The 22,402-nt window shown below is 44.8% G+C and overlaps 1 protein-coding gene across 1 annotated transcript; it reads right to left on the reverse strand.

The window, feature by feature from the left end:
- Nucleotides 1–8,119: 8,119 nt before the first annotated feature.
- LOC144098031 (uncharacterized) lies at nt 8,120–11,663 on the reverse strand (the record flags this gene model as incomplete). Its single annotated transcript, XM_077630598.1, has 3 exons — nt 8,120–8,143; nt 11,052–11,258; nt 11,430–11,663. Coding segments are annotated over 3 exons (465 nt in total), but the record flags the coding sequence as incomplete, so codon positions are not given.
- Between the last annotated feature and the right edge of the window lie 10,739 nt (nt 11,664–22,402).

Here is a 22,402-nt window from a genome sequence, read left to right on the forward strand (position 1 = left end):
AGTTTTTTGCATGTTCCCTTAAACGATCGTTAAGGCAACGCCCCGTCTGCCCGACATAGCACCTTCCGCAGGAAAGGGGGATCATATACACCACTCCTAGAGCACATCCGACATAGGCTATTTCATGTTTAGTTTTGCATCCACGCTCACGTTCGCCGCAAATGCGCGGGCACAGCTTCGCCAGCTTATTTGGCGCCGAGAACACAAGTGGCACGTTGTGCCTGCTGGCCACTTTTTTGAGGTTATGCGACACATTATGTACATAAGGTATCACCTCAGGCATTGTCTTCGCGCGTTCCGCGACAGCCAGTTTTTGTCGGGCACCAAACTTCTTTAGGAGGGTTTCAGCAATGGCCACTATGATCGAGCAAGGGAAGCCTGCAGCCAAAAGGCGGTTGACCTGATTATTAAAGCTAGCATGCATTTGGTGTGGACACGAAGCGAAAAATAAAACCAGTTGTTAGTAGCGCTCATCCCTTGTGTCGTCGTTCTCTCGCCGTGTTTGTCTTTTTTAGTGCTGACCTGTTTCAAACGAAATGCTTAACCAACTAGCCCAGCACCAAGTTTTGCTAAACAATAATCATGGTTGTCTGAATGCCATATACATTTTCTTTGCCGCGAAGTTAAAGCTCTTCATATTTCATCTTTTTACCAACTCAACCCTAACCCCCAACCATGTGTAATACGCTTACACAGCGGTGTCTCAGGATGCTTTGAATGAATAAAGTGTAAAGAGACGATTAACAAAAGTCACTAGGATGGCGAGAATTTTATTCAAACATTGCTGCTTCGTAAGGCAGAGTTTTTAAGAGCAAGTCCTAGCCTTAGCACGTCCGTCTTAGCTCATATGTTCCTCTTCTCTTCACGCTAGTCGGAGGTGCTTCAGGCGCAAGCTATGTGTCTTAGGATAACCTTCCCCACCACAATGAAGGTAATATTCTACTCTTCTAAACTGTAGCTATATTTTTCTTTTAAAGTGTTTGTATCTCACCCATCGGCAGGAAAACTGACATAAAAAAATGGCGAAGGCTTTGAGGATACCAAGAACGCTAATTGGAAAAAAATGGAAGCCTGGCAATGAGAGATCTTCATATATATTGATTAACATAGTGAAATACACTGTACGCAAAAATAGTGTTCATATGCTGTTTCTCATAAAATGTGTTTTTGTCCAAAATTGTTGCGTATGACGAATCTCAGACTGATCATCTGGCGTCCGTGTAGAGCTCTTTAGCGGAGGATGTATCTAATGACGCATGATCGGAGGAGACGTGAGAACACGGCGCAAACCTTCGTCGCATGTAGGAGACCAGGCCGATAACTTGTGGCTGACGTGAAAAAAAAACGAAAACCAGCGAGACAAGACGCAAAACCAGAGGAAGACGCACACAGACTGTAGCCGGACTTTCAACTGAATTTATTAAGGTTCCACCACATATTTATAGCCACTACTTGCGCAGGCGCACATACATGCCACATTCAACAAAGTCTGGACGTAATTACTAGCCAGATAAAAAATTCCATTCTTTGTCAGTGAGTAGAACAGATGGGTCGCTGATACAAACACGCTCGTTCTTTTTGATTAAAAACGCCTCTAACAGCTCGCGCTCGTGCCTGGACTTCCCGCGGCCGATAATGGCAGCATTGTTCAGCAAAGCTGAGCAATTTTGGCACTCCTTGACACGTATGGCCAGGTTGCTCCCTGTACCTAAGCGCAGCCTTCTGCCATGTTCCCTGAGTCGCTCGTTCAAACATTGCCCCGTCTGCCCAATGTAAATTTTCCCACCAGAAGTAGGGATAGAATATACTACCCCCACAGCACACTTCGTGAACTTTGTTTGGTGCTTAATTTTGCAGGCAGGTTCTCGCTTGGAGCCGGAGATACGGACGCAACGGCTGGAAAGCTTTCGGGGGGCCGAAAACATCAAATTCACTCCAAATTTTTGGGAAACCTTTTTCAGTCGATGCGAAATTCCATGGTAGTAGGGAATCACCTCAAAGTTCTTTGTCCTCTCTGTTGGGTGCTCGGTATTGGCAGCAGGCTTCTTCATTTTCTTGCCCAATGTTTCAGCGACCGCCAACAGCAAAGAGGAAGGAAACCCAGAGGCCTCTAGTCGAACCACTTGCTCGGCAAGACTCTGCTGCATGGCATGCGGGCAACTTTTTCTCAGTGCATTTGAGAAACACAGATTGGCAATGCCACGTTTTACCAGCTTCGAGTGAGCGGAAGCATAAGGAAAAAGCGCCTTTTTAGGCCATGGGGCATACTTCCAGCAAACGTGTTCGTCAGCTAAAAACTTGAGTTCTAAATCTAGAAACCTAATGGTGTTGTCAGAGGGTAAATCTTTGGTGAAAACCATGTTCTTTGAACAGGCACTAAAAACATTTAAAATCCGGTCCGCCACAGAGGTCAGCTGGTCAGTTGATGATAAGTTTAAAATGATTAAAAAGTCATCCACATATCTAAAAATTTTTACAACACGCTTGTCTTGAAGTGGTTTCTGCAGCGACGAATCGAACTTGGCCAAAAAAACGTTACAGAGTACAGGCGCTACACTCGATCCTATGCAGATGCCTTGCCTCTGTACAATGTAGTTGTCACCGTGCTGTATAATAGTGGACCTTAGGTATACGCTCAGCAGTTCCAGGAAAGAGTCGAGTGCTATTCCGCATTTGTTCTGGAATGCAACAATTCCGTTGGTCTGAATCACATCGCGCACTGCTTGTAGAAGCTCGTCCTGAGGTATTGAATAAAACAGGTACTCTATGTCAATCGAGAAAGCAGCATTGGCGCTGGAAAAACCGTCGCTGAGGCTTTCCACCAGGGATGTCAAGCTCCGAACTGCAAACGGATCCGGCGGAACAAGTTCTCCTAAGGCGCGTTGCAAAAACAATAACACCATCTTCTGCCAAGAGCCTTCTTCAGTCACAATGGCTCTAGAAGGATTTCCCAGCTTATGAGTCTTTGTCGTGAAAAACACACGCAAGACATTTTGTTCGCATTTGCGGATCTCATTTTCTAATCTAGACAAATTTAGCTGGTTGAGCAGACGGAGGGCTAGAGCCTTCGCCTTACGAGGTTTTAAATGCGACGGCTTAAAATTTTTCTCGATCGCTTCGTTCGCCTCCTTTTCAGACAATTAAGAAGGAAGCACGACAAACCCACCTTCCTTATACGCCTTTTGCATTTTTGCAGTCTTTTGCGGTGGGCTGGCTGGCGCACCCCATCCTGCACATCGTGTTGCGGCGCCTTCATATCAGCATATCTCTCGGCCACTTGTGTCATGAAGCTTTTCTGCGCACTGTGTGTGCAAGAGTAGCAGCCCCAACATGGCTCGTGTAGGGCACATTACAGTAACAGAATTGCTTAAATCCTTCCACATAAAAAAGCAGTTTTCTTCGCTGTTTTAATTGAACATTAATGTTCAATGCATAGCAAACAAAGTCGCCGAACTTGAAAGTTTGTTTAGTTAGTTAAGAAACTCTTTCGATATAGCAGTGCTTACTGAAACGTCGCAAACAAGCAGCTTGGATTTTTTTTTACCTGCCCGCAAAGAAAACGTTTAGCGTGCATAGGTCTACTCGTAGAGGAGGTGGCGTGTGCTACTGGTCGCTACTCTTTGCAAGCGAATCTAGTGGATCAATTTATCTTTCTCAAAAATGATTACGACATGGTTTGTGTAAAATTGAAAAAAATTTATTCTTAGCTGCCTGCTACCGTCCTCCTATGGAATCGCATCACAGTGTTTTGCTTCATAGATCATTTCTTAACTTTTATAAATGAAACTCAATTTAATGTTATCATTGGTGGGGACATTAACATTGACATCAGTAGTAACAGCGTAGCAAAACATCATTTTGAAAACCTTCTTACCTGCAATGACTGCAGAAACTGCATTGAGTCACCGACCCGAGTGACACTCTCGTCGGGAACCAGAATTGATTTGTTTATTAGCAATTATGGCACTTCTTCGGTAAAGAGCTGTGTTCTTACATATCCCGTGAGTGACCAGATGCCCGAGAGCTGTAGTGTTCGAACAAAGTGTCTTAACGTTACGAATGCTGATACACCTATACCATATCAACATGTGACTCAAGCCGCCCTGGATGCTTTTCGAGTAGGAATCTTCCAGATGTGTTGGGATACTGTCCTAACTGAAACGGACCCAGAAACCGCTTATGAGAGCTTCTTGCAACAATTTTTTCCTATTTATAAAAAACACTTTGTCCAAATGCATAGTTCGAGTGTTAAAGGCGCCCGTTAGCCATGGATTACTCGAGCGCATCTTAAAAAAATGTATAGAAAGGATTCCTAGTTAAGAAGTTTTCACTGACCAAAAATAATGCTGTCCTTCGTGCCTTTAAAAGCTTTCACAATACGTTAAGTAAGGAGCTGAAGAGGGCGAAGGATATGTACTATCTGCGAATTTTCTCGTCTTATTCAGGCACAGATGTACTTTGGAATAAATTAAATTCACTAATGGGACGGAAGTCAGGAAAGGAAGCAGTTAAAGAAATTATCCACCAGGATCAAACAATTACTGGGCAGGCTATGGTTGATACATTTAATGATTCTTTTTTTTGTAGAGATTTCAATGTTGTATCGGACGTTACTTAGATGTATTAGGTCAGGTAAATACGAGTTCATTCTTCTTAGAACCCACCGATACAAACGAAGTGGTCTATATTTTTAAGCCTCAAGTACTCTCACGCTTGAGATGCAATTGGTGTAGAGATAAGGCCGATTGAATATGTTATCGATATAATAACCCACGTGCATGCCTATATCTACAATATTTGAATATCGTTGGGTATATTTTCATCAGAAGTGCAAATAGCACGTGTAATACCTGTCTATAAAAAAGTTAGAGGAATGAAGTCATCAACTATAGGCCGATACCAATCCTTTCCGTGATTTCTAAAGGCATGGGAAAAAGTAATTCATAACCGATTGTATCCATTTTGTAATAAACATGGCATTGTAACAACACCCCATTACGGTTTCCAATAGAACATATCTACAGAATTGGCACTACTGGATCAAAAAGAGTGTATTTTGCACAATTTCGAGATCAAACAATTTGTTGTAGGAGTATTTGTTGACTTCACCCAGGCATTTGATTATATCCATCATAACATTCTCTTCGAAAAATTACAGCACTATGGCATCCGTGAGCTTCCACTGACTTTGTTGAAAGGCTATCTTTCACATAGGTGTCAGTTTCTTTCTGTTAACACTTTGGTATCGAGCAATAAGCAAATCATATCCGGCGTCCCACAAGGTAGTATTTTGGGCCCATTGCTTTTCATCCTGAACATAAATAATCTGGTTATTATAGCGTCAAAAACTAAATTTATTCTTTATGCTGATGACACTAGTATATTTACTTCCTCTCCAAGTGTCAATGACGCAATTGTAAAAGCAAACGATGTCTTATGAGCGTTAGACATCTTGACGAGAAATAACTACCTAAAGGTTGATCTACAAAAACAAAAGCAATAATTTTTCAACCTAGAGGTAAACAGGCCGCCATGATTACTGACCTAATATTTAAATCTTCGAAGATTGAAATTACGCAGTGCGTTAAAGTTCTTGGAGTACATTTCTCCGAGCACTTGTAGTGGGATGACCATGTAAATTTTGTGTTGAACAGACTAAGCAGTACGATAGGGATAGTAAATCGAAACAGGTGTCTTGTACCTGAGAGCGTGAAGTTAATTATATACAGGTCTCTGTTCGCATCTTACCTAAATTATTTATTTCTGGTATGGGGCACCACCAGAGAGGGCATTCTAAAATATTTACTAATAACATAAAAAATTTCTACGCATTATTGCTGATGTGCCATACCTGCAATCTTCTTCTGAGCTTTATAAACAGTTCAATATACTCAAAGTTAGTTAGCTATATAGGTACAGGTTATCGCGACAATATTTTATTACTCAAAAGCACAGAAGCAATACATTTAACGACATTGCCAGACTTTGTTTAGCCGCTTAAGTGTACACCACCTGGTCTGCACCATTTTGGAAAATATCTTCCTGCTGGACTAATTATGGCCGACAAATGCTTCATGATCTGTTACCAAGTATGTTAAATGACTTTATAAATCGAGGTATCGACATTTCTAAACTGCAACTTTCTGATCTCATCGCCATGCTCATCCGCTGAATCTTTATTATTTTGTGTGTAGCATGTGATATGCGCTCAAGTGGTGCAGTGTGATGTAGTTTATTTTGATAGGTTGAATGTTTGTACCACTTGCTACGTTTCCATTTTTCTTGCTGTATATTTTTCTTTATACTGAGTGAGCTAGCTGCATCCAAGGAGATAGCTTTTTGTGCTTCTCTCGCCGTTGCCACTGCCTGATCAGTGGGGCCAAAGACAACTCAAGCCATGCATGAACGGCTTTGCCCTTGGCTCCTTTTTCACTGTATAGTGAGAAAATAAATAAATAAATAAATAAATAAATAAATAAATAAATAAATAAATAAATAAATAAATAAATAAATAAATAAATAAATAAATAAATAAATAATGAACGAATGAATGAATGAAACTGTTATTCCTTCGCAATCTCATACGAGTAGCCCCATAGGTAGCTTGCGGTGTTGAAGTCCCCTACAATTAGCAGTAGACGTCCATTAGCCGTAATTTTGGCTTTTCTAACAATTTTCTCGAACCTGCGTCTTGTATCCTTCGGCATGCTATAGTTATTTGCGATCCAGATACTCTAGCTTTTTCTACGAAGGGGTAAAAATTGTATGCAAGTATGTTCCACCCCTCTACATCCAGGTCATGGGTTTGGGCCGTGTGTTCCTTGCGTACTAATACGCAGGTGCTTCGGTGAAGATGAAAGATCTTGTATGCAATGAGCTTCACTTCCGTATTGGTCTCCAGCAGCCCTATTACCGCCGGCTTGAGACCAATGCTATTGACATATTGCTGTAATGTAGCCTATTTCTTTCCAAAATACTCTGCAGTTTCATTGCCAAATGAATATTTTGTTATTTTGATTATGACTGTCCATCTTGTTCAGGACAGTCATCGTCGCCATCATCTAAAACTCTAATGGCCGTCAAACTTTTGACAGAGGTTCTTTTGACCAGCGTTGTTGTTTATTCTGACTGTCCATCTCAATCTTAAGAGCCGCTATTTCATTTTGCTCTATGCCTACCGCCTGTTGGAGCTGATGTTGGTTGAGCTGCAAGTGCAGGATGGCGAGTTGCATTTTCTCCGGGCTAGAACGCATCTACAAACTTTCCTCTCTTAATCTGCTTTCATCTGTATGATCATATCCTTTATTTCTTTGGGGCTATTTTCAGGAATCCCAGTTTGATTGAGTTCTCAGCTTTGGGGGACAGGCTCCGCATTATCGGTTTTCGTAGTTCTTTTTAAATTTTCTATTTCCTCTTAAGTTTACGATTTTCTTTCCTAAGTTCGTCCAGCTCATTTTCAGTTCTCTTCATTCATTATTGTTTTCTAACAACTGAGGACCCGAGGTAACTCACCGCTACCCAGCTCACCTTTTCCGCTCTTTTCTTTTTGCTCTTCTCTTTGCATCGCTCCATCGAATCGCCTCCGCTTCAATCGGTCGACGCGCAGGTGACCGACCGTGAGCGGCTGTTTGATCTTTAGCCGCCGGCTGCGTCCGCCTCGAATCTTGTCGTGGGCCTTGACTTCCTGTCCTTTGCAGCTCCGAGGTGACGCATTTTCTCTGCCTCCCTCTTCTTGATAGTGTATTGACTCTTGAATTCCTACTCAGAAAGATTCTAGTTTATCTGTTCGCCGTTACACTCTGAACAGCGCACTACACATTCATATCCCTCAACGGGATCCCGTATCCCGCGCAGTTCACATCTCGCTACTTTCTGTTTTGCCAAAAGTCGGCTCTGTGGCACACCTCCTCACACCCGTAGCATGCCGGTGTCGTATTCTTGTAAAAGTAGAAGGGCATTTACCCTCCGTTGTAGTAGACGGAAAAGGGAACTCGGCTACCCAAGAACATGACCGCCACTGTGGCAGTTTTTCCAAATTTCCTTATAGCCAAGATTTCCTTCCCTTTGGCTTTGATATTTCTTTGGATGTCTTCGTCACGTTTCTCCGGATTAATGCCCCTCAGTAGTCCTTTGCACTCGTTCTCTGCGGGTTTAACGTACGGGCACGTCTGATATTTGCACAAGTCTAACATTATCGCTTGGATCCCGAAGATTAAGCGAGCCGCTTCTATATTCTGTGCCCCTACCACGATGATATTGTCACAGGCCAGACGGAGAACAGTCGTAGACGTAGAGGGGGACCGCAGAACGGCCGAGGTTTTTAATCGCCCAGAACAGAGCCAGCTCGAGCGCGCCTCACGCGAACGCGACCACTTCGTCCTCGTCACGGCTTAGCGCGCAGGTAGCTCGAGCCAGGTCCGTGGCATTAGTCCCCCGAAAAAGAAGAGCATCGTCCCGATGCGAGGGTATGTACAAAGCAGAAAACGAACAAAAAGAAACAAATTAAAACGCAGAACCCGAACACAGTTTAAAGTGGAGCGTCATCGCTCTCACGCGAGAAGTATGGCTTAAGTCGCATTACATGCACAATGTCAGTCCGTGGTTGCCGACGACCAGTAGCCACAGTTCCACGTGGAACAGCCTCATAATCCACATTTCCAACACGACGGAGTACCTCATAAGGTCCGAAATATCGGTGCAGCAGTTTTTCGGACAATCCCTTTTGGCGGACAGGGGTCCACACCCACACACGGTCACCGATGTTGTAGGTAACCTCCCTGTGGCGCCGGTTGTAACGTCTGGAGTCCGTGTCTTGTTTTTTTCTTTATTCAAGAGCTACCCCGCATTTCCCCGAAGGCGTTATAGCAGGGGGGTTACAGATTGGCAAAAAATACATCTTCACTTGCAGGGCACACTTGCTCCTCGGAAAGCCGGTTCCACTGTTGCACTGTTTTAACAAAAAATGAATTTGCAAACAAGTTCGTCCTGGTACGGTACTCTCTAATTTTACGGGAATGGTCATGTCGTTGAGAAACGTAAAAGGGCTGTTTTAAGTAATTTTCAAAACCAATCACCGTTTTTCCGTGAACTATTAGGTACAGCAATTTTAGCCTCAATTTTCTTCTACGGGAAGCGAGTGGTTCCCATTGCAATTCTTTTTTCATTGCTGTACAACTATCCCTTCGCCCGTACCTGCCCAAGACGAACCTTGCTGCTCTGTTATGAATTTTTTCAAGTTTTTCAATTAACACCCGATGTGCAGGGTCCCATACAATACAGGCATATTCAATGATAGGTCGAACACAAGAGAGAAAAGCAGTTTTCTTGAGGTTTGGCTGCGAAGACCTTAAACTCCGCTGTATGAAATTTAGTGCCCTACCGGCTTTGGTAACCACATGATCCACGTGAGCATTCCAGGAACAGTCATCCTTTAGTATAACACCTAAGTATCTGTAAGTACATTTCTGTGTGATCAATTCATTACTTATGCGATACTGAGCTTGGACTTTGATTTTTTTCGTGAAAAACAAAGATGAGCGCATTTCTCCGTATTCAAAGACATTTTCCATTTCAGACACCAATCGTGGATAAGTGTTAAGTCAGTTTGGAGTTGAACGACGTCATTGGCATTGTTAATTTTCCTGTACAAAACGCAGTCATCTGCAAACAGACGTATACTTGATGAGATACCGAGTGAAATATCATTTATATAGATTAAGAACAGGAGTGGCCCCAGGACCGACCCCTGTGGGACCCCTGATGTCACATCAACGTAATCTGAACATACACCATTAAGGACTACACGTTGGCGGCGGCCGAGCAAATAATTCTGAATCCATACTATAACAGCTGTGTCCAGATTCAACATTTTTAGTTTATAGAGAAGGAGTGGGTGTGACACAGTGTCAAACGCTTTCCGGAAATCCAGAAATATGCAGTCTGTTTGGCCCCCGCGGTCAACTTCAGATACAAGTTCGTGATAAAATTCAACAAGTTGAGTAGTACATGATAAACCTTTCCGGAACCCATGTTGTTCCTTCATCAGCAAATCATTCTTTACCAGGTGGTTCATTATTTCTGTGTATAAGATGTGCTCAAAAATTTTGCATGAAACTGATGTTAGAGAAATAGGCCTGTAATTTGATACATCTTTTCTTGATCCGCCTATGTGAATCGGGACCACATGAGCTATCCTCCAGTCGTGTGGTAAAAGACCTGTATCCAAAGATTTTTTATAAATAAGGCACAGATACTGTGAGATAGGATAAGCACAGTTCTTTAGCAACCGGGGTGATATGCCGTCGGGACCACAGGCCTTTGATTCATCTATATCCTCTAGGAGCGCTAGAATCCCTCTTACACTTATTTCGACTGGCGGCATTGCTGGCGCATAACTTGTGTAATGTTGGTGACTGTTGATATGGCTAGGGGAGAAAACAGACTTGAAGTGATTATTAAAACACGTTGCCTTCTCTAAGTCACCTGAGATGACCTGTTGATTATAAACGATTTCACCTACACCAGATGAATCTGTTCCACACTCCCTTAAGTAGTGCCAAAAAAGTTTAGGGTTTTTCTTCATTTTAACGTCCAGCGTTTTAAAGTACTCCTCTTTCGCAGTTTTTAGTTTTTCTTTGTGCTCACGCGTTATTACAAGTAATCTGCTGAAGTCATCATCACGTTTTGTTCTCTTAAACTTGAGGTACGCACGCCTTCTTTTCCTTATCATATTTATCAAACTGGCAGTCACCCACGGCTTTCTGCGTTTCTTCAGTCTAGCTGAATCTATACTTGGCACGTGTGCATCCCTCAGTTCAAAAAGTTTTTGCTCAAATAAACGCCATAATTCATGAATATCGCACTCATCATAAAAACACTCAAAAACGGGCAAGTGATTTTGTAATTTTTTAGACATTTTAGCATAGTCACCTTTATCGTAAAAAAAAGACTCGCCTTGACTCACATTTCTTTTGTCTACTATGCGATGCTTTTATGCATGCAATGACCGCTTGATGATCACTAATGCCTGGAATAACATGAACAGCATTAACTTGATCCGGAGAGTTGGAAAAGAAAAGATCTAAAACATTTTTATCCCTAGTTGGTTCCTGAACGTACTGTACTAAGCCAAAAGTATCTATGATGCTCTTCATTTCTATATCGATTCCACAACCTGTTGTTGTTACACAGATGCCATCACCCCAGTGCAGATCCGGCAGATTGAAATCACCCCCGAGCAATATCGCTTTTTGGGAAACCTCGGAAATGATTTCATAAAGTGATTGCAAAGTGCTCAGATCAGAACTGGGAGGGCGATAAAATGATCCAACAGCGTATGACGAGTTGTCGTGCAGCGTAAGTGTACACCATATTGATTCAACATCATTGTAATCGACATCTAGTCATGATGATCTTAAAGAGGAATGCACCAACAGAAAGACGCCCCCGCCAAACCGGGATCTGTCTTTGCGGTAAGCAATGAATTCTTTAGGAAACACCTCGCTATCCCTGATTGATGCATCTAACCATGATTCAGTACCAAATACTATGTCTGCCTTTACAGACTCTAGAAGACTAGCAAACTCATCGACTTTATTTACAATGCTTCTGCAGTTAACGATTACGGCAACTAAATCTCGTTGGAGGCTTTTCCTTGGATGAATGGGGCGTCATCGTTTCATGGCGGGAAAAAACCACCTGCTTTTCTTTGTCCCATATAAAAGCTTTTCCGTACAGAATAAGTTTGTCGTACTTTAGTTTTATCTTGCTTTTGTCGGCCTCCTGAATTTTTGCGTATTCCCACAGTCGCTTCCGAACATTACGTGTCTCTGTTGAATAATCTTGATCCACGCTATACTCAGAACCCTTAAACTTTTTCGCGCAACTCATGACTTCTTGTTTCTCTTTATAGGAGGCAAAATTCACTATTATAGGTCGTGCAGTCTTATCACTGAAACGCCCGACACGGTGCACCCTTTGTACAGTTTTCAATTCGACCCCTAGGTTTGACTGACAGATGCTTTTGATTAGGTTCTCAGATTCTTCCCATGTTTCTGATTGGTTGCTGTCCTTAACGCCATAGAAGACAAGGCTTTGCCTCCGACTTTGATTTTCAAGATCGGTATTCTTGCTATGCAGATCCTTTACCTCTCGCGTTAAGTGTTCAATAACATTAGCCTGTTCAATAACCACTTTGTCGAGAGCGTCAATCTGTCCTCCAGCTTTGTCAAGTTTACTGCTTATATCCCCTATGATGGCTTCATGCTTAGCGATCCTCGCGTCGATGTTATCTAACTTAGCCATAATAGCTGCCTTAGCCATAGTCGCTGCATTTCTTGAAGGAAATTTTGTACAGCAGAGCGCACACTCCAGTCGCGTTGTCCAAGCAAAGAAGCGCCAATTGAAGAAACAACCGCGGAGGACACAGGCAAACCCAGTTGATGAAATGCAATTTGCAAAGGACGCTTCCTCAAATGAGAGAAGCGGCGGCAGACCAGCAGGAAGTGATCTATTGTCTCAGGTTAGGCACAAAAAGGGCACAATGGGGAAGCCGCCAGGCCAGAACTGTGAAGGTAGAAATTTAGAAGGGGAATCCGGCAACGCAAACACGTGAAAGAGACCTCTAGTCTGCTCGAGCGCCAGTCTTTGCTACTCCAAGGATGCAGAAGATGCTGATATTCGGGATATGATGCAAAAGCCGAGGGAGCAAATTCCTGAAATATTTTGTAGCTGCCAAACCTCACCGCAGCTGTATACGCACACGTTGGCAGGAAAGCAACAATTGGGCCGCAGAGAGAGGCGCTTGCTAAGGAATCTGCAAACTCATTTAAGTGAAAGCCCGTGTGACCTGGTACCCAAAGCAACCTTAGGAACTTAAATCAGGAACTAAAAGAGGCGTAATGCCCGAAACTCTGTGGGTGAGGATAATGAAGAGCAAATGGACAGAGAGTCCGTCATAATCACGACATGGGAAACGGTAGTTTTGTAAGGATCAGATTACTGCTAATATTTCAGCCAGATAAATTGTAGTGAAGTCAGGAAGAAGGAGAGAAAAAGGCCAACCTAGTGAAGGCGAAAAAAATCCCACAACTGCCTTTTCGCAATCCTGCGAGGAATCGGTAGCAATAAGAACATGAGAGGGAAAGGAGATTAGGTGGTCCTGCAACAGACCCTGAGAAGCGGGAAGGGCTACAGCTTTGCATTCGATGGAAAAATGTCATGGAATTCAATCTGGACAGATGATGAGTTGTTATACAATTGGCGGACATCTGTGAAATGAATGTTTATGGTATCAAGGAGGGACTGCACGTAACATATCTGCGCAGTATGAAAACGCGACCAGGCGGCACTAAAAAAAAAGGCGGAAGGTTGACTAAGAAATATTATACTGGAGGCGTGAAGAGGTGAGCCACACAATTTTAAAAATGTTTGAACTGTTAAAAAGCGAAACCTAGCTGATAACGATGGGATTCGCGCCTCAATTTGCAGAACAGCATTGGCGACATATTTTGGAAGCCCCAGACAAAGGCGCAACGCCTCACGCTCCAAGAGCACAGGAGGGCGAAGTTTATAGGCAGGAGCTCCTTGAAAAACAACACATCAGAACTCCAAAATTGGGCGGACGGACATTTTATAAATCATCAGAAGTGTATGCCTTCTCATGCCTGACCTAGCACTACAAAGCCTGCGCAGGATTCTAATGGCCCGAACTCCTTTCGCAGAAACTTGCTCAATGTGTGGCCGCCAGGATAGAGTCGTATATTACTCCGAAATACTTCACCGTCTGAACTTGAGGATTTATGTTATTTCTATAGACCAGGCAGATATTTACAGGAACAGAAACCGGAAATACTAACTATTCACATTTCTTCACAGTGAGGGAACAGATGAATTCTTCCTAACCAGTTTTCAAGAACATTGAGGTAGATATGCATGGTTCGATAAAGAGCGTTTATGTCACCTGCTGATGCAAAAAATGCAATATCGCCGGCGTACACATAAGTTTTCACAATTTGAATGCATGGAATTGAGCTTAGAAAATTGTTAAAAATTACAGGAGAGAACTTATCCTTGTGGTACACCCCTTGTCTGTTGAAATCTCTTCGAGGAAACCTCATTTTGGCAGCAATAAAATTTTCTATTTTCCAAAAAACAGAAATCCAGGCTACAAAATATCTTGCGAAGTTCAGTTCCTCTAATATTAATAATAGAGTCGAGTGCTCAACGCTTTCGTATGCTTTACTGACATCCAAGGTGACAAGCGCAGCAAACTGTTTTCTATTGCAAGCTAATTTAATACGACTCTCTAAATAAGTATGAGCAAACCAAATTGAACAACCCGGCCTGAAACCAATTTGACATAGATTAAAGAGAGCATTTTCTGTAATAAATGACATGAAATGGCTGAGGAGGCCCCTTTCCACCAATTTCACTAGGTTCGATGTCAATGAAATAGGGCATATGTTGTCTAGAGTTAAGAACTCCCCTTGATCTTTAAACAATGAAACTATTTCAGCAAGACGCCACTCATGAGGTATCCTAGGACCTTAAATGGAATGGTTAACTAGAGCCAACCGGTCTGCAGGAGATTCATGGAACAAAATTTTGATCATAGATGAAGTGACCTCATCGGGGCCAGGAGCTACTGGGGATAAGCGCAGAACAATTTGCGACAGCTCAGGCATAGAGACATCAGTGAAATCACTTGAGGTACATGTGAATGTAGCAGGAGAAGGTAGAGCAGATGTAAAGCGAAGCTCAAGGCCACACGCATATCGTCTAAGCCCTTTGCGTGTCATCAGGGAACTGAACGACGGATTCAATGTTGTCAGTCGGTGGAATCTCCTTCTTGCGCCTCATGAAATTGAACAAAGCTCGTTTATTTCCTGATTGCGAAAGGAAATCATAATGATTTGTATTACACTCCTCCTTTGCACAAGCGACAATCCGCTTAAATGTGTCTGCAACATATTATAATCCAACAAATTTTTGGGGCATTGATTGATGAGAAGCTTCTTCCAAGCTACTTTCCGTCGTCTATATGCACGCGTGCACTCAGCATTCCACCAATATGAGCGAAAATAGCGCAAAAGACGAGGACAAGGAAAGAAAACAACAGGAACAGCGCTAAATCAAAACTGAAGGTGTATTCACAAGAAGCAAGGATATAAAGAGCGCAAAAAAAAAGATAACAAAGCAAACAAACGTGTAGCTACGTGGAATCGAGGAAACGAACTTCACTGTCATGCAAGCAAATCGATGGACTGCTAACGCACATTCTAGTTTCTTTCTTTATGTAGAAAGCCTCCATAATCTCCCTAGTTAACTGCGTTGGGTGACTGTACAATACATCACTGTGATGAAAAGTAGGGATGCAAGATTTCCAGTCTCTAACATGATCGACTAGATTGGTAGGTTTATTAGCCTCCAATGTATTAGCATACTCAGTTTGGCGCATGTTAATACAACGACCCGTCTAGCCAATGTTGGATCGTTTGAGTACTGGTGCCCGCGCGGTGCCGGCTGCAACACCAAAATACATTATAAGTGTGGGCATTTAGGCACGGGTCTAATTTTTTTGACATGATTTTATGGCGGTGCAATCTACTGTATCAGGTTTAGAAATAACTGTTCTTGTGCCTTGTGACGAGTATACGGTTCCGGGTGCTTCGTAACGTGCACGCAGAAGTTGCAATAAGTGAACCTTTTACCGCCTAGGTCATCCCTTCTTTTCTGTGTGGAATGTGAATAGGGCACGAAATAAATTTTGCGCTAACAGACAACGAAAAGGCGGGAAAGCAGACGAATACTGCTAGAGGGTATCGATGCCTGGCAATTTCAGCAGGCCTGAAAAAAAAAGATATACACAACGAGAACTGTGAGAGATCTGGGTGCAGGCTTTATAAAGAAAGGAACATCTCGGGTAATTGTCGCCTCTATGGCCAATTATTGCACTGCCAGTGACAGCGGTTTCCTGCATGCATTTAGCGGTCTAAACCTAGGAGATGCATTTGTGCCTCGTTCTTGCTGATACGACGATAAGCTGCTGTTCAGTGAGAATCGCTTGATCTAGGATGCCACATTTTGCTGTTGAGAGTCGGGTTTTTGATGTATTCGGTTGTGCGTTGGTCAAATTATCATCCGAATAACTACGGTGCGTCCACTGCAAAACAAAAGCCTCTCCTACAATCGTTCAGTTCACCTTGTAGGGTTCTAGGCGCAGTTACGAATATCTGCCGAGAAAATTTCAAACATCCCGTCATGTCTGGATATAGCTGTTTAGACATGTGCAACATTAAGCTAGTGCTTCTTCTTATACCTGATTACAATAGCTGCCGCCCTCACAATAATGCTGCAGGATTCCTCTTTTTTGCCAGTTACATCTTTATTCATCAAGGATTCGGCATCTAGCTTTCGCCTTACCAGCAACAAGCGACGTAGTTCGGGGTAACCCTATGACACTAGATATGCTTCATCTATCCGAACATAGCAATACCCTATGGCATCCCATTTATTACCCGTTAATTTCTCTAATACCAATGCGCGGCTAGCATCAGTCTTTAAAGTTATTTAATTGCATTTTGCCAGTGTGGTGTACCAACTTTCATAGCTCCCACTACCTGCTTGCGCCGACACAACGCTGTTCTGAAGACGAAGTTGCCCCGCTCTCTTGGTACTGGCTACACCAGAATATGCTGTAATATCCGTATCAGGGGCTCGGTCTCTACGAAGACACGTAATAAATGCACCCCTACAATTGGTGGAGGTTCGGGTGAAATCCCCTGTTAACCTGGAACTCCGGAGCCGTACGCTGCCCCTGCGTAATCAATGCCAAATGAGACTGCCTTAACACCGGCGGCCATTTTGACCACAGTCCTTTGTTCTGGCGACATCCGGCAGCGTGGCCCTTCCCTCTTCAGTGGCACAGCAGACCAAGATATTCACGACTGGTTTTCTTCGTACGAACAAGTCAGTATATAATAGTGGGATGACTCCATCAAGCTGAGTAACGTAATCTTTTACCTTACGGACGTCTTTGGTCGTATTTAAGATTTTTACGGAGGTGTTCTCCCTCGCTTTAGTGCACAAGCTCTGTAACAAACAAGGTTTACGTGATCGTGCCCGACACACCGAATAGACCTTCACCAGTTACACTGAGGACGCTGCTGACCTCTGTAAATGTGTCAACCCTGCCATGCCCAAAGCGGGGAAGATTCATCACATCCTCAAAGGCATTGCTGACGAAAAATTTGAGATGCACGTTGCGAAGAATCCTACCACCGTCATTGAGGTGATTAAGGTTTGCCGCAGGTGCGACTAGCACCGCAAGCAGCGCGCTTCTACATGGCGCTCGGGTCTCAGCGTCAAGGTCCTCTCCACACTGGCCCTCGACGATCCTATTCGTGAGGACTCCTCTTTTGCACAACCAAATCAAATCTTTCGTTCGCGAAGAGGCGGCCCATCAGCTCTCCCACATTTCACATTTCCGAGACCCCATCCGCCATGCTCCTGACTCGACACGCTAATTATTTATTCTGACTCCTTGTGGCTGTGCAATTTGTTAAAGGGTGCAAATGCAGCACAGTGCCTAGAGACAAGCACTTCATATGCATGCAAAGCATCTGACATTATTTGCATTTTATTACGTATATTGATCCTATGCTTAATAAAAGACAAATCTATATAAGCAAATTGTGGGGTTTCATTTTCTTAAAGAAGGCATGGACTTTGAGGAAAGAAGGCAGTGGTCCTGATCAATTTAGAAGTACACGAGTAGTTCTTTACTATGCACTGATATCGTACAGTATAGGGGCATGTTTGCAATTCGCCTCCGTGCGATCAGCACGTCCGGAATCTAACCCCCGACTTAGGGATTTTATCTCATGCGTTTTGCTATGCATAGCCTGTTGATACCACGCAGGTACGATGATCGCTTAAGCAGAGTTCAGGCTAGTGGACCGGATCGCTGGTATTGAGAGGGGATCATCTACCGCGTCACCACTCAGAGCACGCTCGATTCGTAGATGCAGAGTCACAACCATTCCACGCCACATAAAATAGCGCTGTTTCGGACACATGGTAACTGATCCGATCGAACCATCCACGATCCGGTCCGGTTGTCTGAACAGTGAAGACAGTATAGACTTACCACAGAAAATTTGCATTGCATGCGAAGATGGATACGTGAACGCTTTCGCAAAAGCATCCACGTCTGTTAGAGCAGAGGATCGCTCATTACCTTGCTCGTTAGTTAAAGCCGAAAAAGCAGATTCTGGGCAGTGTGCTTTTGGCCTGCGCTGTTCAGCGCGCGGCCTGCATTGGTACTCTCTCGCCAGGTCTGATAGTTCCTGAAGCTGGAGCTCCCGAGATTATTCTTGTTCCGTTCCAGACCTAGAATTTGGAACCACTGTGAACATCAGCATCTTTAAGTGCATTCGCGAGGAGTGCAGCGTATAAACGCCCTTCAGTCAAGAGAGATTTAAATTACTCACTTCCTGAAGTTTTTCATGCCGCCTGCAAAAAAATGTAACATGAGGACGTCAAATATTACCTCAACGCATTCGTGCTGTGAACTCTTTTCCAGTGTTGGCGGACAGGAACAGCGCCGATGTGCGTCCGCTTGGTGCCGTCGCGCACGGGGTCTAAATCTATCACACTCGTTAGCAGCATAATGTCATCAGATGTGCTGAAACGCTTGCCCGTTATGTGTTTGGGCGCGGTCAAAGCAACGCAGCGTTCGACGCAGCCATTCCTTCTTTTTTCCCCTCAGAATGATCGGGACAAGGCCACCCAAGCTACACCTGCGACCTCGGCTCAGCTTGGCTCGTCTCGACCAGGCTCGTCTGCTGAAATTTCTTGAGACTCCCGCATCGCACGTGATTACGTGAGATTATCATAATTTGAATGGCAGATGGCGTATGTGTCCGGAGTACGTTTCCGGCGTCCTGAACGTTCGGGTGAACCGTGCTCATGCGCAGAATGCCTCCGTTATCACGGTGTACGCCTGAACTAGTACGTCTCTGGTATGCGAAATCTCTCTATTGGCGCTGTGCATTGACACGATACCACAGCCATGGCTGAACGTATCGCCTCACACGACGAAAACGAAACGAGACCGCAGCGGCGGTGGGCTTTGTAATTGCAAGCAATGCGCAATCGAACCTAAAAACACTGGTCAACGCCGTGGTTGAAACCTACCATTGATGACCGTAAAAACGGCGTAAAAATCTGCTCACGATGTGTACTGTAAGTACTCTGCATTATTTAGTGAAAATCAACAACAAATCTACTGCTATTACCAACCGCAACTGCTCCATCTTTTTGGTGTGAAAATTTACTCCAAATCTACTCCAAGTGCCTTATATTTTCTGGCGTGGAACTCTGCTCTATATTTTGTAACGGGGGGTTTGTTACGAGGTACTGGGGCGACGGGAACGGCAACGGCAGCAGTCTGGGATCAGATCGGCAAAAGACACACAAGCGTAGCGCTGGCAAAAACTCTCGAGAACACTGTCACCTCGTCTTCGTCTGTTCAAATCATCCGACGCATCTTCTTCTTTAGCCTTACAATCACCCCGGGGACAAGAGGAGCCATCCTGGCGACTTAGGATGATGGCAAGACGGCGGGGTCGTAGTAGGGCCTGAGGCGCTGGACATGAACGGTCTCCCGTCCTCGGCGGCGAAGATCAGGAGACGGCGTGAGGGGTGCGCTCCAGAGAGGTGCGCTCCAGCACACGGTAGGGACCATGGTACTTCGCAAGAAATTTTGAGGAGAGACCGGGAGTTCCTGAAGGGATCCAGAGCCACACAAGTGCACCAGAAGTGTAGTTCGGTGGGGTTTGGTCTTGGTCGAGGCGGGAGCGCTGGCGATGCTGGGTTTCAGTGGTGAGTGACCGGGCAATTTGGCGGCAGGCTTCGGCGTGTTGCGCGGCGTCAGAAACAGGCCGATATTCGGATTCATCAGGGCGGTAAGGGAGGATAGTGTCGATAGTAGCAGAGGGTTGGCGGCCGTAAAGTAGAAAGAAAGGAGAGAATCCGGTGGTAGACTGCGTAGCGGTATTGTACGCATAAGTAACGTACGGAAGGACGAGATCCCAATTCGTGTGGTCAGAAGCGACGTACTTGGAGAGCATGTCTCCGAGTGTGCGGTTAAATCGCTCAGTGAGGCCATTGGTCTGCGGATGATAGGCGATGGTAGTTCGGTGAATCGTGTTGCACTCTTTGAGAAGCGCCTTCACCACCTCAGATAAGAACACGCGGCCTCGGTCACTGAGCAGTTCACGAGGTGCACCGTGGCGAAGGATGAATCGGTGCAAAATGAAGGAGGCGACGTCCGTCGCTGTGGCAGCCGGAAGGGCAGCAGTTTCGACATATCGTGTAAGGTGATCCACCGCTACTATAGCCCAACGGTTGCCGTCTGCAGTGTATGGAAGCGGACCGTATAAATCAATGCCAACGTGGTCGAACGGGCGTGGAGGGCATGGTAACGGCTGCAGCTCAGCAGCAGAACGATGGGGAGGTGTCTTGCGACGTTGGCAGGGAATGCATGCGCGCACGTACTTCATGATAAAGGTGTACATTCCGCGCCAGTAGTAGCGCAGCCGTATGCGGGTGTAGGTCTTGAAAACGCCCGCGTGACCGCTGTGGGGGGCAGCATGGAAGTATGCGCATATCTCCGAGCAGCAGCAAGCAAGCAGCAAGCAAGCAGCAAGCAGCAGCAGCAAGCAGCAGCAGCAGCAGCAGCAAGCAGCAAGCAGCAGCAGCAAGCAGCAGCAGCAGCAAGCAGCAGCAGCAGCAAGCAGCAGCAGCAGCAAGCAGCAAGCAGCAAGCAGCAAGCAGGTACACATTTCATTGTCTTATCGTCATCATGTCATTCCTCAGGTATGTTCCCTAAAGTATCTCGGGGTAACTTATGATTCCTCTCTCTCTTGGCGGCCACATATAGATCAGGTTGCTGCGAAAGGGATTCGGGCGGTAGGCCTTCTGCGAAGGATGAGTAGCCCTCGCTGCGGTTTGCGCAGACATGCTCTGCTGCTGATTTACAAAATGTATATCCGGCCAATCTTGGAATTCGGTTGCGTTTTGTTTTCTGGAGCAGCTGCATACAAAATGCGCCCACTTCTGCTCTTAGAGCGAGAAGCTCTGCGCCTGTGTTTGGGCCTCCCTAAATACGTGGCAAACAATGTTTTGTATCTGGAAGCGCGGGTGCCGTCTCTTACTGCAAGGTTTCGCCTTTTGACAGTACAAACGTTTTTAAAGTTTTGCGACTCGGACCAGCATGCATCCGCGTTGATCTTCCTAAGGCAGCGAGCGGAGTTCTTGGGTGTCGGATGGTCTCGCCTTCAAACTCCCCAAATCTGTTTCGTTGAATCTTTGCTGGGCCCACTGAATGTGCGAATACCTGAAATTGTTCCGGTGCGGTCCATCCCTGCAAATGTGTCTATCATCTACGATGATATTTATCCACGTAATGCTAAATTACTGCCTTTCTCATGGTTAAATGGTATGTTGCAGGATTATTTGTCGACCTTCAGCTCACATGTTGTAATTGCGACTGATGGCTCGGTGTGTGCAGAAAAGGCAGGTGTAGGTATTTACTCCCAGTCCCTTGACTGGTCTTTTTCTCTCCGTCTCCAAGATTTCACTCCTATCTATCTGGCTGAGTTTCTAGCAGTGGTTCTCGCTTTGCGAAAGGTACCAATTTCTTTATCAGCAGTAATAATAATTACAGACTCGTTATCTTTATGCACTTCCCTCTCGGCGTCCACTGAATCGCAGCTCTTTCGCATTCTAAAATTCCTGATCCCTCCACACATCACATTAATTCGATTTCTTTGGGTTCCTGGGCACAGGGGTCTTCTATTAAATGAATCAGCTGATGCTTTAGCGAAGGCAGCCCTAAGTGGACCGATTGTTGACCCGCTTCCAAAAACTGCTTACATCACGGCGGCACGCTTCCGACGGTACACCGTAATGAACGAACTGGGTGCATCAGCGCTTACTTCCTTGGACGACTTCCAGCACCTACTATTCCCATGGAGAAGCTCAGTCTGGCGATCGCGCAATCTTGAAGTTTCCTTCACGAGGCTTCGCTGCCGAGTACCGCAACTAAATTTTTACCTATACAGGCCTGGTCTGGCGATCTCCCCATTGTGTCCGTATTGTGCGGAGCCGGAAACAATAGAGCACTTTCTTCTTTTTTGCCGTCGTTACTCATCGATTAGGAGGCGACTATTAGAAGTTCCAATACAGAATCTCAGTTTGCGCCTGTCTTCTGTGGTTGTTCTGTCTCTTGGCGCTTCTATGCTTGGCCATACCAATGGGAATGTTTGCTCTGCCGTTCAAAATTATCTACTGGAATCAAAACGTCTACCTTCATGATCTTTCGTCCTGCCCCTCCCAT

The sequence above is a fragment of the Amblyomma americanum genome, chromosome 7 (genome assembly GCF_052857255.1).
Source record: "Amblyomma americanum isolate KBUSLIRL-KWMA chromosome 7, ASM5285725v1, whole genome shotgun sequence".
Lineage (NCBI taxonomy): Eukaryota > Metazoa > Arthropoda > Arachnida > Ixodida > Ixodidae > Amblyomma > Amblyomma americanum.